Source organism: Brachycentrus maculatus, unplaced genomic scaffold (genome assembly GCF_059751285.1).
Source record: "Brachycentrus maculatus isolate JH-2025_06_01 unplaced genomic scaffold, ASM5975128v1 h1tg000212l, whole genome shotgun sequence".
NCBI lineage: Eukaryota > Metazoa > Arthropoda > Insecta > Trichoptera > Brachycentridae > Brachycentrus > Brachycentrus maculatus.
The window spans coordinates 477,011-494,492 of NW_028280963.1; the positions used below are offsets into that span (position 1 = coordinate 477,011).

General features: G+C 31.6%; 1 protein-coding gene across 9 annotated transcripts in view; it reads right to left on the reverse strand.

The window, feature by feature from the left end:
* LOC148307057 (longitudinals lacking protein, isoforms A/B/D/L-like) overlaps positions 1–16,452 on the reverse strand; it is a 31,863-nt gene extending 15,411 nt beyond the window's left edge. For 5 of the 9 annotated variants that reach the window (XM_088264034.1, XM_088264032.1, XM_088264031.1 and 2 more), the window contains exons 1-5: positions 16,270–16,452; positions 15,604–15,782; positions 13,429–13,683; positions 11,308–11,695; positions 10,522–10,593 (exon numbers count right to left, since the gene is read on the reverse strand). In XM_088264034.1, the coding sequence (XP_088120160.1) occupies positions 10,522–10,593; positions 11,308–11,695; positions 13,429–13,683; positions 15,604–15,777 (889 nt within the window). In that variant the 5' untranslated portion in view covers positions 15,778–15,782; positions 16,270–16,452. Of the gene's footprint in view, positions 1–3,824; positions 4,553–10,521; positions 10,594–11,307; positions 11,696–13,428; positions 13,684–15,603; positions 15,783–15,935; positions 16,090–16,269 lie in introns of those variants that run through there. The other 4 variants (XM_088264033.1, XM_088264028.1, XM_088264030.1 and 1 more) reach the window with 2 other exon arrangements.
* Positions 16,453–17,482: the final 1,030 nt, after the last annotated feature.

The following is a 17,482-nucleotide window of genomic DNA, read 5'->3' on the forward strand; positions in this document are numbered from 1 at the left end:
GTGCTTGTTTCAGAGATTTTCACGATAGTTACCATATTTTGTATGTTCTATGGTAACTATGTACAATGCATAATAAACATTACGAGGTGAGGAATGTCAGATCAATTCTAGAGCAGGTCAGTTAAAAACAAACCATCAAATTACAAACATGTCTAATAATAAGAGAATATCTCTTAACTCTGAAAATTATTTGTGAAATAGAATGTGGCGCAAATAATGTTAAAGCGCGTGAAAAAAATACATCATCAAGTGTCAATATCATTGTGGAAAAATAAGAAAATATTTTTGTATCTATGTACATTTGAAAAGAACATCACGGACCCGCAAAAAAATAGGTAAAAAATAGTAAAACTATGATCGACAGATGTTGATATATAATGGTTTTGTAACCAAAGCACAGAATTTTCCAAATTTTATGAGAAAAATGGATTGAAGAAAAATATGACACGTGTGTAACGGGTGAATTGTGTATTTTTTTAATCGTGACTTGTGTTGTGTATGTGACCGTTACTTTTATGTATGTGACCATTACCGTTCTAGATACTTCATGTCTTCACGTGATGGGTATGTTTATAAAAATACCTATTCACGGATATAACAAGCAAATTCAGCCGGTCTCTTCTTTCTCGTAATAACCGAGTTCGACTCTAAATTTGAATAAAGATTTTTTAACTGCATCATGGATAAATAATTTTTAGAGCCGGGAGAGGATAAGAGCAACAGATCATATCTAAAAGGGGGCTGAAATTGGCAAACAAAAATTATTCCAATCATTACCACTCAACTAAGTTACATTGCTGAACAGTAAATATTGTTGTACATGTAAAATCACTAAACCGCAACTTAAATTTCTTTAAGCCCAGGTAACATTTAACATAATTGAATTTTTTCTTCGAACAGTTTTTGTATTAAAAACATAAGTTTTACTTTTAAATAAATATGTAGTTTTGAAAAGAAAAAAGTTATTGAAACATATGGAGTTATAAAAAATTTAAAATATTTTTTCTATATATAAAAAAAAAATTCCAATACATATTCTAAAAAAAAATTGTGCACCGAGACACATCTGGCCTCTCGTGCAGCTGATCACTTACTGAATTGTGTGTTTGCAAGTACCCCCTTAAACAATAGCTAAGTAGCACATAGCACATTTCAATAGGATATTTTTTACGTATTGTACATAATATATTTTATTTTAAATCGACAAGACCCAATAGAAATTTTATTTGTTTATATTTTTTAAAATGTAGAATATGGTTTCCTTTTAGGCTAGTATGTACTGGGTTTTCTTACAACAACAAAAAAATCAAGAATTTTGTTATATGTAACATTTGAATATGATGTACCACTTCAGAGAAGTAAAGGCTATGAATAGCATAAAATAAGTGTGCTACCATCAGCCAGTGTGGGGAGAGTAGAGGAATGTGTTTGACGCATACTAAAATCATTTCATTGAATACTAATGTGTGATTCATTATGACCATTTTATCAATAGACTTTTATTGACAGGTCACGCTTGCGTCGAGTTGAACTGTCATGGTAATTTTGATCAGTATTGTTTGACATTTCATCATGGAAAGACTTGCACTGCAACAACATTTACAAATTGTTCAATTCTATTATGAAAATTGGCATTCAGTTAAGAATGTGTTTTCTGTGCTTAGAGCAACTCATGGTATTCATAATCGACCTAGTGAGACCACTATTCGCAATACCGTTCTCAAGTTTGAGTCTCAATGTTCATTAGTAATAATACTTGACTAATTAAACCACATCCGGTATGTAGTGAAAAGAATATAGCAGCGGTATCAGAGAGTGAATGACTCTAATGAATCGATTCGGCGCCGTTCTCAACAGCTTGAAAGCTTATAAAATGCAGCTCAGTCTCAGAATTAAACCTTCCCATATGACACTGTTTCAGTCTGGGCTCTTGAAAAGATAGAACAAGTTCCGCTGTTTTCAAACAAAATTTTATTCAGTAATGAAGCCCATTTCTAGCTCAATGGCTACAGTAATAAGCAAAATTGCCGCATTTTGAATGATAAGCAACCCGAAGAGACTCAAGAATTTCTATTTTATCCACAAAAAAACAACGGCTTTGTGTGGTTTATGGGCCGATGGAAACATAGGTCCATTTTTCTTCAAATGACACTGGCAACAACATTACTGTGAATGGTGCCTGCTATTTATAATTTGATGCTTGAAATTGGAGTCTGAGATCTCTACGACATTTGGTTCCAACAAAACGGCAGTACTTTAAACTACTTTAATATGTTAAATAGTTACTTCCAAGAGACATGTCATACAGTGAATTTTGTCATAAACTGTCTATAAAAATACAGTAAATTTATCAATTTTTATCAATTGATGAAGACTACGTTTTTTGAAAAATCTGATTCAATAACTTTCCAGTTTAGTATTTTTATCAAATAAAGCAATTTAAGGGAGAACATTCTTAAAGTTAGCTAAATCAGATCTAATTTTTTATATAAATTAATGGAAATGTTATTGCCATAGATGGAAATTCCCAAAAAACAAAAAAAAATGTACATAAAAAAGTATACATAAAAACATATAAATGATTTTCCCCGTGGTTTATAAAAAAGCTTTGAAGAGATATTTGTTTCATCCTTCCAATTTCAGAAGGTTTCGGAAATGATAAATATAATTTAATAGATCTGAACTAGTTGCAATTTTTTCGTGATTTTCTTTCAATTAACTACATAATTAGGCGGCAGCCTATGAGCTTAATCGAAACTCAAATAAATAAAATCAACAGATCAAAGGCGTTCTGCTTAAAAACTTTCTAAGTTAGGGCACTCGCAAGTGAAAGTATTAGTGTACGAGTACCGCCAATATGTTTTAAAGGTAAATTTTTTTGAAAAATAAATCATTTTTGGTTAAAAAAATCTATAAAACAATTGAAAATAAAGTAATTTGGTGGATGCTTTGGAGATATTTATATCTAAATATAATTTTATAAAAATAGTAACATCTAATATATATATATATATATATATATATATATATATATATATATATATATATATATATATATATATATATATGTATATATGTATATATATATATATATATATATATATATATATATATATATATATATATATATATATATATATATATATATATATATATATATATATATATATATATATATATATATATATATATATAAACATTCAAATATAAAAGATTTATATATGGAACAACATTAATAGAAATAATCAAATTCTAAAGGGTTTAACATAAAAACAAATTTTCTAAGAGCCATAGCATTTCTCAAATACAGAGGAGCCTCAGGTTAAGAGTTTTATAATATTCCCGTTATAATCAACATAAAATGAATTCATCCGTTTGGGGCGCCGGCAATGAACTCAATTACAGTAATTCTTAATGAAAATCCTTTAAACGTGAATATTTTTTTACTTTTAACAAAAAAATATATTTTATATTTTTAAAGTTATAAAATCTGAATGAAACTTTAAAAAAAAGTGTTACTATTTGTAAAGGAGTCTCTTCCATAAAAATCACCAGGAAACTCACTAGTTTACTGTATCGCTAAAAACCTGTAGTCAAATAGATTTTCTTTTTCCCTGGATTTAATAATGGTGGGGATTTTTCATGGAGTTAGAGTTTTCACAGAACAGATTTCTTATTCGGGTTAAATAAGTTTTATGGAAGTAATATCGTTTCTTAACTTGAAAAAGAGTACATTGCTTCATTTCCAACACATTTGTTAGTCCTGTACATTAGCTACAAACATCTTCCCGTCTTTCATCTATCTCTGAAGATCTTCATCACCATTTTTTTTTCCTTATTCACTAAGATCTGTCTGTGAAACATATGACCCATAACACTGTGTAAAGTGAGCCATTTTCGTTCATAACCTGGGGCATTTGTAATCAGAGGGTCTACTGTACATCCATATATCAAGATGACGCTATGCCTCAAATAAGCAAACAGTTTGCAACGATAGAGTATATATTATTTTTTGGAATAAATCCTTATACAAAAAAAAAGAAATCACCTAAGTCAGTCCCAATAAAATGAAATATTTTTCATGCAAAAGTGGATAGCTCAATGATGCATAACTTTACTATGATACATAATAATCTTAAAGATTATAAATAATAATTGTAAATTGATAAATTTACTGACACAAATCCATTTCTTGGTTTGACCTCACTTTAAAGAATCTTTTTTGGTACGTCACCACTATACTTATGATAAATATACCTATAAGCGCATTTCTTTGGATTAGGCTGTAACCACTACAAGCAATGCCTAGATTCTAAATGCAACACAAGACTGCTCTTGTGGTGTGTTCTGTGGAAACAGTAGGTGCACTTGAACAAAGGAGGTTTACCACATTCTAAACGTTCGTGTCTGTTGAGAGAAGACTTGTATTGGTACACCTTACCACACGTTTCACACACAAATTGCTTCACCGAGGCAGAGGCGATCATTTCCGAGACAGCCAACCTGGAGAATGTAACATCGCACAAACCTTTAAATGAGGTTTTCTGGGCACCTAAAATTAAGAAAAGGACTATTTTTTTTCTAAAATGTTATGCTTTTTAATCTTACCATATGTGAACGGAGATCAAGTTCCAATATAAAGCTTAAAAATAGATGATGTGCTTAATACTGTTATTTAAATCAGTGGTTCTTAACCGGTGCTCCGCGAGCTTGGTGCAATTGCTCCGCGAAATTATGAAAATTTAAATTTAACGTTGGCTCATGTACTGTGCGAAAAAATTGTGAAAATTTCCAATCAGGCACAGCTGGCTCCATACATTAGGTCACTGAATCGATTGCTGTTCAGTTAAAACCACATACTATAGCAGAGACTTTAATTATACCTGCATTAATTAAAGTAAAATACCTTTATTGAATTCATGTAATTTTTAACTGGACTAATAAAAAAAATTATTTTATTTTTAATAAAGGTTATCTTTGAATGTTTATTGAATCTTTAGTTTTAGTGTACCGCAAATTTTCCTTATGGTCAAAAGTGGTCCCTGACTTCAAAAAGGTTAGAACCACCGATTTAAATGCTTACGCTCACCTACGTTAAAATGATTTCAACTCATTTAAAAATATTCTTTATCTAAATTACAAATCAACATTAAATATATACAAAAGATATGTATTAAATATGCTACATTATATTTTAACAAACGGTAATCCGTAAAATTGAAGGGTCCTGTTCTAGGTATGCGTCAATATCCATTATTAGAAAACCAAGTTGACAGTAGTACATCTTAGTAACTCTTCATAAAGTAAAAGGTTGTTAACAAATTTCATTTAATAATTAACATATTTAAAAATAAGAAATTATGAATTTTGCTCAAATTGATTCCGTAGTTGATTATTATAGTTACATTTTAGCTCTTATTTTGCAATTATATTCCAAATTTTAATCAAAATAATTTTATTTATATAGGTTTTGTATGAAAAAACATTGGACAGATATAATTGAAATATTTCGAGAATTAGGGAAAAATTCAAACTATTGCTGTTGGAGTTGAAAAGCTTTTACTGTATTCACAGTTTCTAAGAAACATCGCAGACTTTAAAATATGCAGTGATTTTAGGAAATCGGACAAACTTCATAAAGAGAAAATGAACTCTTTATTTCTTATTTCAAATTATCATAAACAAATATTGACACATTTCAGGAAGATATTTTTTACGCCGGCAGACCGCTGGCGACGGGCGAAAATAAAGGTCCCGCGCGAATTTCTTTTAAATCACTATATCTTCGAAAATAATAAAAATATTTTCTGAAATGCACTTGGCACATGAAAATTTTTATTATGGTCCACCTATCTACTGCCTATACCTGCATTTATGAAGTATGTCCAACATCTCTCACTCGCATGCTCATTGGAGTTGAGTGGGTGTAGAACAGATATAAATTCGATTTGTATTTTAGGCTCATAAAACCCTTGTTCCAGGAATTGAATAATTACAATCACAGAATGTTTTCTAAATTACTTATTTCGTTAATCTTTAAACGCATTGCCTATCAAGTGTCAGGTATTAAATAATATAGGTTAAAAACAAAAGGTTATTGAATTACCAATGAACACGAAAGACTCAAAGATAAATATAGAAAGACTAATAAAGAGTTTGGTATATAATATTCACATAAAAAACATTGAATAATTCCTTCTTTTCTGCCTTCGAAATGAGGCCAGCGCAGAAGGTAAAAATACCCTTCCCGCTGTTAAGCATCAATCGACTGAACGGTTAGAAATACCTTTCCCCCCGAAGTGTGGTAAGAATAAATCCAGTTTCAAGTGATAACGAAGAGTAAATAAATTATTTATTTATTTATTTATATGGTTTCAATGTGAATTCGAGATGATGAATCAGTTGACCATGCCAATGTTTTATATATTTTTTAAAATTAATTAGCATACATGCCTTATCGAATAATAATTTAATTTAAGCAGATTAATAAGCTAGAAATTATCATGCCTCTAATGATGGCAATCTGCACAGATTGATAATGAGAAACATGGGATCGAGCTCCATAAAACTGTTTATTCTGGTGTATTTATTTTTACTGAGACATTCAATAAAGTACAATTTAAACACATAAAATGATTTTAATAAATAATACTTTTGTCTTATTTAATAAAATCACTTCCATTTTAAAATAGATTTGCAAACCTACCTTTGTGACTATTTGCGAGGTACTACTGTTTCTTATTAAACACATTGTATAAGGTTCATAAAAGAAAGATACTATAGAGTATATAATATTGCAAAAGTGGATTAGATATTAAGTCGCACTCTAAAATCTATTACTATCGGTTTTGGATTTTATTTACTAACAAAAATTACCATCTCAGTTCATTTCTATATTGAGAACTTTATCTAATTTGAAGGAAAAAAAGCCTTTGATTAGTAATCAAAACATGACTTACATTTCTGCCGAAATTTTGTTGTTACAGCTGTTTTGCTTTACTACAGGCTATGATGAAAAAACTATGATGAACTATGATGAAAAAACCTTTACAAGGCAAAACAGCTGTCATAAAAAAATCTAATAGAATCATAAATCATGTTTTGATTTACATTAGCAAAAATAGATTATGGAATTCTACAAAAAGCCCAGTAATTTCTTTTAATACCTTTAGTTTTCCACCATCCGTGTTAACATATTTAACGTGTTTAAAAATAATGTCATATAAACTTAAATTTTTGAAAACCCATAACATTGCTCCAAATCGAATTGTACTTTCTATTTAACCATCATAAATAAGTGTATTCTATAGTGTTTTCAAAACACATAAAACCGGCTACGAATTCTAATCTTTGTTCAACGCGACTCCCGTGTTTATGTGACATGGGAGCCGTGTTCGACGCACAGAACGTGTTAACCAATTCATTTTAATTATTAAAAATGAAAAATCTTACCATATACATATACCATTTACCTACTTTTCTTCAAAACTTTTCCATGCAGCAATTTCTCCTCCGACATCATGATCATATGTAGAACTGATTCCAAAAGAACCTAACTCGTAAAAATGTAATAAATTTCGGATCATACAAATTGGAAATATCTACTCAAGACCAATCAGATCAATTCAACTTCTCAAAGATATTTAAATTTATCAAACAAGCAAATAGTTTTATCAAATCTATTAATTTAGAAGATAAATTGTACATGAAACAAAACAAATCATGCAAGATAAATAAAAGCAAAAATATAATTACATAATTTATATGATAAAGCTAAAGTCGGATTACTTACCATTTTCTTAAATTACAATTTAAAGGTTTCGAAGTGTCCGTGATCCATTTCCATTATTACATAGAGAAAATGTAGAGAGATTTCCATGAAGAATAACAAAAAAGTCATGTGTGTATATAAAATTGTATGTTAACATGCATCAAATTACTTACCAATATATTCAAAATGTCCGGGTCAATAGGAATAATTTTCCATTTATAAGATTAACTTCACAATTTTTTTCATGCGTTTGATAGTCAATTTGTACTTGTAGATAAACTAGCAAGCAATCAAGTAAAAGTAATAGAATAAGTACAATAATATTTACCATTTGATTAAACTATTTGTTTTGTCAGCTAATCATACAAGATAATTTTTTCACCAACCTTATCAATAATAAGTATCCATTAACTTTGCAAAAAAGAAGAAAGTTTAGTTAAGTTTGAAATTCTAGAAGGCAATAATTTCTACAAGTTGCATACATATTTAGAAAAATTTAATAAAATTGATAGGAGGAAACTCTGTCCCATAAAACCGAATATGTAGTCGTAAAGCTCTTTCAAATATGATACGATGAAAAAATAATAAAAACTTATTAGTTACCTTGTCCACTAGAATGTTTTTGCAAAGAAAACTGCATCTAAAGAGTGATTTTATCAATGCATATAATATATATGTATGTTTATATTTATATACATACATATATTTTTTTGATAATTGGAAACCTCTAGCGAGTTCATAATTAGATATATAAAAATCTGATATTCAAGCTTATGCAGACAGGAACCACATTGTCAAAATTCAACATGAACTAAGATAATACATATATATATATATATATATATATATATATATATATATATATATATATATATATATATATATATATATATATATATATATATATATATATATATATATATATATATATATATATATATATATATATATATATATATATATATATATATATATATATATATATATATATATATATATATATATATATATATATATATATATATATATATATATATATATATATATATATATATATATATATATATATATATATATATATATATTTATTTTTATTTTTTTTGGAACCCAATGTATTGTTAGGAATATTAATTATACTATTTTTTTTTAAATATTAGTGCAGGTCAAATCTCGGTATTACTAACTTCACGGGACCAAAAACATATTTCGCTATAATGAAAATTCGTTACACTGGATGTGTAGGATATGACACATTTTAAATTTATTTAATCACTGTATAATACCCACTCTTATTAGAAAATTAAAATTAGTTATTACTGTCACACTACATCCGATCTTCCGGCCAGTGATCAATACAATATAGGTACCTATCTACTCCAGGACACAAAAGAAATGAAACTATGATTTTCAAACTGTGAGACTTCATTGGAAAAAAGAAATTTATTAGCAATGAAAAAGTGAATTAAAAAGCAAGTTCAAATAGGTTTTTAATTTTTTATAAAAAAATGTTCTCAATGTTTTAAAATGAATTGTAACATCATTTTACAATTTTGAAAAAAAAGTTCGTTATTCTGAGATCCGCTTTGCTACATTGAATTTTGGTCCAGTACATTTTATATGGAAGTTTTCCGGGGACGAATTGCAGATTCGTTATACTTGAAATTTCGTTAATTTGGTATTCGCTACAAAGAGATTTGACCTGTATTTGGGTTTCATAACATTGAAATATGTTATGAAACATGTATATATCCATTCTGCTTGTTTATTTAGTGATATTTTTTTAACAATTTTTTTATTTACAGAATTTGTGGATAAAGAGCTTAAATTAGACAGCGTATGTTTCTAATATGAAAGAGGCAAACAAAAAAAATTATTTCCGCACTTAACATGTGGCTGGTTCTTGTTTTTTTCCATATAACAGCAGAAAAACAGCAATAAGTTTTTTTTTTAAAGACCAATAAATTTAAATATAAATACAACATACGCTCAGTGTGAAGACTTAAATTTGGGCCATGATAATGGACAAATAATTGTTTCATTATGTATGTATAATAACATGCAAATATATGTGTATTTTAAATTAATATAAATTGTGATCTCAGCACAGATACAAATGCTGAGAATAAAACTTATATATGAAATAAAAATAATGAAATTTAACTTACCTGGTGATGTTTAATTACCTCACCATAAGGTTACATTTGAAACCAAATACCATATTACCATATCACTTGTAATCACTTTATGCACGTTGATGTAAATAAACCGCAGGAAAAAATCATTAAACAACTGAGGGGACGGAGAAATATTTAATGTTCTTCTATATTATTAAATTAGGGAACAATAATAATGAAAATATGCTCCGTGGGCAGGTAGACAGTATGCATGTTTTGCACGATATCGCAGGTACTTAATTCAAAAGCCTATATTATATGCTAAGTTCAACCATCATCAACATCTCGATAATTCACACAAATACTAAATATATTACCTGAGGTCAGAATATTTAAGGATCGAATAAATGTTTGGGCAAAGAAGAAAGCAGATTGACTATGTGGGTTTTTCTGACATAATGTCGCCATGTATGATTCTCCATTCACAGTAATCTAAGAAAATATAAGTAAAGAATTGAGATCAGAGGACATTTTAAAATGAATAAATTTGATTAAATATGGAATTAGAAAGTCCTACATGGCGGTGTCAGATAGGGGTAAAGGGGCGAGGGGTAAAGGGGGCGGAGAAAGTCTCACCTGCTGTATCCCTTTGTCCATCCGGTCCTATAGACATATCATCTTGTGATCTGTCCAAATGCCAAGAATATCCTGAAAATATTTCAAATGTTAGAAAGTACTCCGCAATGTGTCTCAAAAAATCGATCTCAAAACCACAAGACCTTTTAAGCTTAATAATAATTGGTCGGAGGAAAGTTGAGTAATTGTTCCTATCACCTAAGTATTACATTACTTAGTGATTGGACTCAAAACAGATAATACAAAATGGGCATTGTTGAAAGGGAGGACTGCGGACTGCCAAAATACAGTTTAAAAGTTAAGACATGTTTCTGATTGAAATATCTTTGACAAGGCATATTTATTTGAGCGATGTGCAAATATTAGACTGAGGACTGTAAAAATAAGGTTTTACTCTAGATCTTATTGTAACTATTGCGGAAAATCAAAAACTGAAAGAACCCCCAATGCAAAATACAATATTTATACCTAGATTTCCTGCTCTCAGTTTACATATTGAGAGATAATATTTAGTGTGCTATGGTTGGAAAAAGAGACCATAAGAATTGTCCAATAGGATACAATATTAAGGTGGGGACTGACCGGGGTCATTTCATCGTAATGTAACATGTTATGATGCGAGCATTCGTATAGTCAGTACAGCGAGCCAAGCTGCTCGCCGCTCGTTCCGAGTTCTCCATCCAAAGTTGGATGCTCGCCGCAAATGTTACGTTACGACGAAATGCTCCAGTCAGTCCTAACCTTTATCGGAACAAAGGAATAGCGGTGGTCTGTAAATAAAATCACCTGTGGAGTCCTGAAGGGAGTGGCTGGTGCCGGCGTGCTCGCCCTCGCTGTCGCCTTCCTCGTCCATGGTGAGGTCCTCCTGGTCGGCAGGTAGCGGGGAGCACGGCCCCGGGCCCTCCGCCTTGGGCTCCAACGTGGCGGGCTCCAGGCAGGGCGCGGCGGGCGGCTCGGGGGGCGGCGACAGCTGGTCGGGCTGCAGCAGCTTCAGCTTGGCCATGGAGTCGTCGGGTGGCGTGGCAGGGTTGTTGTTCAGCAGCAGCGGGAGGGCGTGCGAGGGCGGCGGCGGGGCGGGGGAGAGGGAGGCGCGACGCTTCTTGCGCTTGCGCCGCATCGGACTCAGAGAGCCCTCGCGACTACGATCCTCGGCGGACGGACTCCCCGCCGATATCTACAAGAACAACACAAACACACTTTATTATTTCTGCAAAATCATTTTGTAGGATATGTATTATTGTATTATGGTTAAAGTTCGTAAAAATTGCAAACAGCTTTATATGGTATCAAACATCTTGACCAATATCACTAGTCTGTTTTTGGTTGGTTGGAAGATATTGCTTTTTAGCAATAAGCCCGTCAATGTACTTATTTTTTTTCTGTACATGAAGTTTAAATAAATAAATTAAAATTATCAAATTAAAAGAAATCCATGTAAAGACTGAAGTGCGGTGGTATTTGGAAAGAAATTCATATTTCTTCTTAGCAAAATAAAGTAAAGAACGATATTTTAAAAAACAAATAATAATAATGAATATTTTAATTCGTTTTTATGTTTCAATTTCCCGCTCTTCAAATATAAATTTATTTGAAATATTGTGTGAATTTATTATTGTAATTAATGAACCTTCACAAATTACCAAATAATTTCTTCAGAATTTCTGACACTGAAAATAAGAATGCGTATAGCAAAATCAACTTATATAGGTGCATTTATAACATAATACTTGTGAATAGTTTGCACGCATATTCACAAATAGATTTTTTATGCTGAAGATGATAACAGCCAGGTTAGCAATAATATGGAGGTGCGCGGTATACTGTATTTGATCATATCTCAATATATGTATCATGATTATCTCATGACATATCTGTGAATGTCTTAGTATGTTATAATAATTATTATAAATTAATAATTTGTAAAGGAATAAATTGCATTTCAGAAGTTTGTCCGCAGATAGGATAGTAAGGATAGGGAAGGTAGGTGTGAACATTACACTACAAGTACCTAGACCACTTGAAGATATATATTTCTTGAATTCATTTTACAATAGGTGGGAATCAAACCTGCGACACCAGTTTCACAGTTGTGCATCTACTCAACTACACCAAGGTACCTCTCAAGATTCTCTGCAGGTTAAAAACTCACAAAAGCAAATGAGGAAATTTTGTATAGCCGGTTACTGATTAAAGGTGAATGATTTTTATAGTATATTAAAAGCATTGATAACTTTGTGGGATGGTAATAAAACACTCTCCTTTATCATTCATTGCTCACTTTGCGTAATACCACTTTTACAAACACTTATTCGTGACTGCCAGTTTCGGAAAATCATTCATTCATTTTTGTTAACCCTTTCCTTATGCTGCTAAAAACTTCCGCGTGCACCGGTGATGTATTTTGTACACCATATGAAAATGTGGTTTAAAAACGGGATAAATTCCAAAAGTTGAAATGTAACAATTTTGTAATGTTAGCTCGGGTATTATCTAAAAAAAGGGGAAAAGAACATTGCAAGTAGCTGCAACAGCGACACCACCACCGCGTAAGACGATTTGCGCTCTACTGGCGGCTGGCAGAGTAAACACACACGTTACGACATGCGCGTATGCTAACAAAACACGCCACACGCGGACACGCGGACACAGAAAAGTTTGTGTATTGGTAATTTTATTCCCGATTTTTTCACAAATTATTTATTTCCGTCGCTGCAAATGAATAACTTCATATTATAATACTTTCATGTGATACATAATTATATTACAGAGGAATACAAAAATTCTGAGCCCGTATCTGTTGTATTTTATATTGATATTTTCATTTGAAAAGTCGAGTTGTGGTAAATACATATCACCGGGAGGGGAAGGTTAATTATTGTGTTAATGTTGAATTTCCGCATGGTTTACCTTTGGCGGAGGTGAGATGGCTCGGGGGACGGTGGTGTGGGCGGGATGGGAGGCCTGCGGGGGCGGCGGGGGCTTGCTGTCCGACAGCCCCTTGATCTGCAGGGACTCGGCGGCCTTGAGCAGCGCCCCGAGCTGGTCCTGCGAGATGTTCACCTCACCGCGGTACATGTAGTCCATCATGGCGCGCAGCTCCGCAAACTTCACATCCTTCAGGATGATTATCGGGTGCTTGTCATACTGCTGGCTCAATACCGCCTGGAGGGACATAAGTTAAAATAAATAATTAATAAATAAAATAACTCGAAGGTCGGTCTACCTTACCGGTGACCCCTATGGCGATCAGTGCATCTCACCTGTCACTCGGAGATTTATTTGACGTAGTGAGACTGACAAACCATAATACATATATTATAGAATGGAGTTAACCACTTCTGTGGTCAACCTCTTGGAAAAAAGTGGGTCAAAAAAGCCACCCTTTTTTTTCACTATTATGTTTTTTTCATCATATTTTGAAATATAATAAATCAGTATAAAACATAAATAAACAGTATTAGGAAAGAAAAAAAACAAAGGAAGAATGGATATATCTAGACTGGTGGGTGGGGGAATAACCCGACCTGGATTCGGGCAAATCACTATAAAAAGATTCGTGAACAAGTCGCTGTGTCAGCAAAATACCTACCCGAATTCTATTTGAGCAAATCACACAAGGGGTTAATACATACTCGTGTCAATACTGTGAATTACAAAAACTACTGATAATGAATAATACTATGTTGTATTATTGCTTGAATCAAATTTATGGTGATAATTTACTAAAAATACATATACTAATAGAATGTGTATTATATAAAGAATCACTTATGCTTGAGAATGTGAGTCCTCAATGTGGAATCGAGTCTACCTAATAAACTTAATGTTTTCTTTTAAAACAATTCTTATTGCTAAATCCACTAATAAATGTGGAAATATTTTGGTAATATAAATATTAGTTAAGGAAATATCCATACTGTTAAACTACATAAACAAACTTTGAGCAGTATTAGTGATGTGTGAGAATACATGACATATTAAAGTTGGTTTATATTAAGTGTTGTTGCATATATTTCCATGATTTTTTAAAGATTTGACACTCGAATTCTGATGCTGCAAAATTGTTAATTGAAAAAGAGAGAAAAAATCTAGCATTTACATACTACACTAATAATTCAATACAGGTAGTTGTCAACTGTCAATTATGAGGTGCGGGAAATGGCATCCTCTTCAATTGAGGAATAAGTATCTCAACGAAAGACATATTTAGAGCTTTGTTGTGTACTTGTATCATTCTCATCATGTTTTTTTTTATTATTTTTTGACATCTCATCAAAGATGAAGAAGAATATGGAAGTCTGGGCATTTACGGGGCTGACGACCGTCATCGGCTGGTTTAAGTGATCACTTTACCCACGTGTAACATTCACCAATTCTACCCATTATTGACAACCACACTACTCAAATTCTTGTTTTTTTTAATTAGAAATTTCACAATTTGGTTTGTATATCAATAAGTGGGGCAAATGGAGTCTTAAATGCATTTTTGCGAATTTGTGGTGTAGCTGAGAAAAAAACCACATTAAAAATGTGAATGTTTTAAATAAGTGATGGGAGCGGGCAAATTTGTGGAATCACAAATTGTTTCTCTTCAAAAATTACCGGCCACCTTTGTCCCACCCACAGGCGGTGGTAGCACATATAACCCAAATAATTTTCCAGCATATTTTAAATCAAATTTCTTTTTAAGTTCTAATTTTTGGTGTTAGTATGCCTTAGGTCCCTAGAATTGTCTTAAGTAAAATAATTTTCATTAAAACTCTCCCGGCCACCATTTCTGCTGTAGTCATGAGACTGAGGAGGTTAATTGTATGTAGGGAGTATATACTGCATTATCTAAGTACTGATGATGTAAACATATCAAAGATATAAAAATATATAGAATTTAATCAAATTGTGATAAAGCTTTAAAAAAATTAAGCAATTTGATAGTGTCAAATGTCTCATTTGTTTAGAAAAATCATATATGAAGTGTACCCACATGGCCTAAACATACTGCAGTATTATGTCAGACTGACACTTGTAACAATAACATTTAAAGATAATAAGAATAATCGGAGGAATAAGAATAAATGGAATTACCTCGAAATAAGGGCTGCACGCGGAAAGGACTACTTTATGGGCCTTCAAAGTTTGTCCTTCGGCAGCTAACGTACAGTCCACATGTATGCCTTTCTCCAAGAGTGTGTCAAATACTGATATGAGGGTAGACTGATGATTGTTCCAACGTAAACAAAATTGTTGATCGTCATCCATTTTCGCTGTAAAGAATAGAGTTCCACATGAAAGCTTCCAACGTGAGGTTTCCTAGGTCAAAGCGCTAATTACAAGATAACGCATAACGGGAAAACGGAAAGTGCTTACGTGCAATTCATTTGTAAGAAATTATTCAAATATTCGCACAAAATACTTACAAATAGTATCAAGAACTAATTAATCACTAAATAAAATGCATCGCATCGATCAAAACTTGCGGCCAGAACTTTAGAAAGTTTCCACCAAATAAAAGACAACGCGGCAACCGAGAAAATGGCCGCTTTTCCAGCACGACAATACTAAAATGGCGACGAAAATTCTAACAAAAGCTAAGCTTAATCGGAAAAAAGTTCACAAAATGTGTAAAATAACTTAATTAAATGAACATTCAAAATAAACTATCCCTTAGTATTTGATTATCACAATGTTGTTATAAAACGCACACATTATAGAAAGAGAACGTAATGCATCGGAAAATCTATTGTTGCTTACCTTAAATCTAATTCTTCCACATTTGTATAAAACAAATTCACTTAATATTTAAAGGAATGAAAACGTAAAATAGTAAACAAATCACGCGTGTTTGACCACCGTCCCGAACAAAAAACAGAAACTATTGCTACTCGCGCACACGAAATAAATGGGCCAAGCCCGTCACCAAATTACCGTGAAGTCGTGAAGCGGCGCAATAACTCACAAAAGCTCACTGCGCAGAACTCGGTATTGCCAGTCTATAATATCATGAAACAGAAAACTTTTAATAAAACTCTTTGAAATTTTCAATTAAATATACACTTAAAAAATATACGTTATAAGGATATGGTTAATAAAACATATTTAATCAAAAAATTATGTACATGCAGTGAAATATAATAAAACATAACTTTTAAATTAAATAATCAACACATATTTTTTAGATATGTACACACTCAATAGATCACGTGCACAACATTTACCTATCGAAAAGAAAAACTAATAAAATGAGCGAAATTTTGAACAAAAAATATTTTATGAACGTTTCTGAGGATAAGACAAATAATTAGTTCGCAGATAGTAAACGATATCCTGAGAGCTATATATTCTATAAAATTTTACGTTTAAACCATGACTTAAATAAAAAAGATGACCTGTAATATCAACATTAATAATGTATTGAATATGTTTTAACTGATATTTTGTAGAGACAAGAGTCCGAGGTATATTATTGTAATTATTATTGAATTGTTGGTGTACGAAATTGCATCTATTAATTAATTGATTTTAAAGTTTCCTTTAATATTACATACGTGATATAAGAAAACTTTAAAATCAACATAATTTGTCATGAATATTTCTGAGTATAAGATTAATAAATACAGCAGAACCTTTATAATCCGAAACCCTGCTAATCCGAACACCTCTGTAATCCGAACGCTCATTCCTCCCGTGCTTCTTAAAACCGGAAATCCGTGCTACCACGAAAATGAAGAAATGTTTGACGCTGAAGCAGTAGCAAGTATTCCTTATTCAAGCGCGGTGTCTGCCTTAAATGCCTAGAATGGGCTGACCAAGTGGATATTCCTGTCCCAGAGAATATGATTTTACGTAAATTGCGAGACAAAGCTTTTTCATTCAACAAAGCTGAATGCTGAATAGCAAAATCATTAAATAAATCTCGAGAAACTAAATATTTGATTTCTTTAAAAAAGTTGAATAAAGTCAGTCC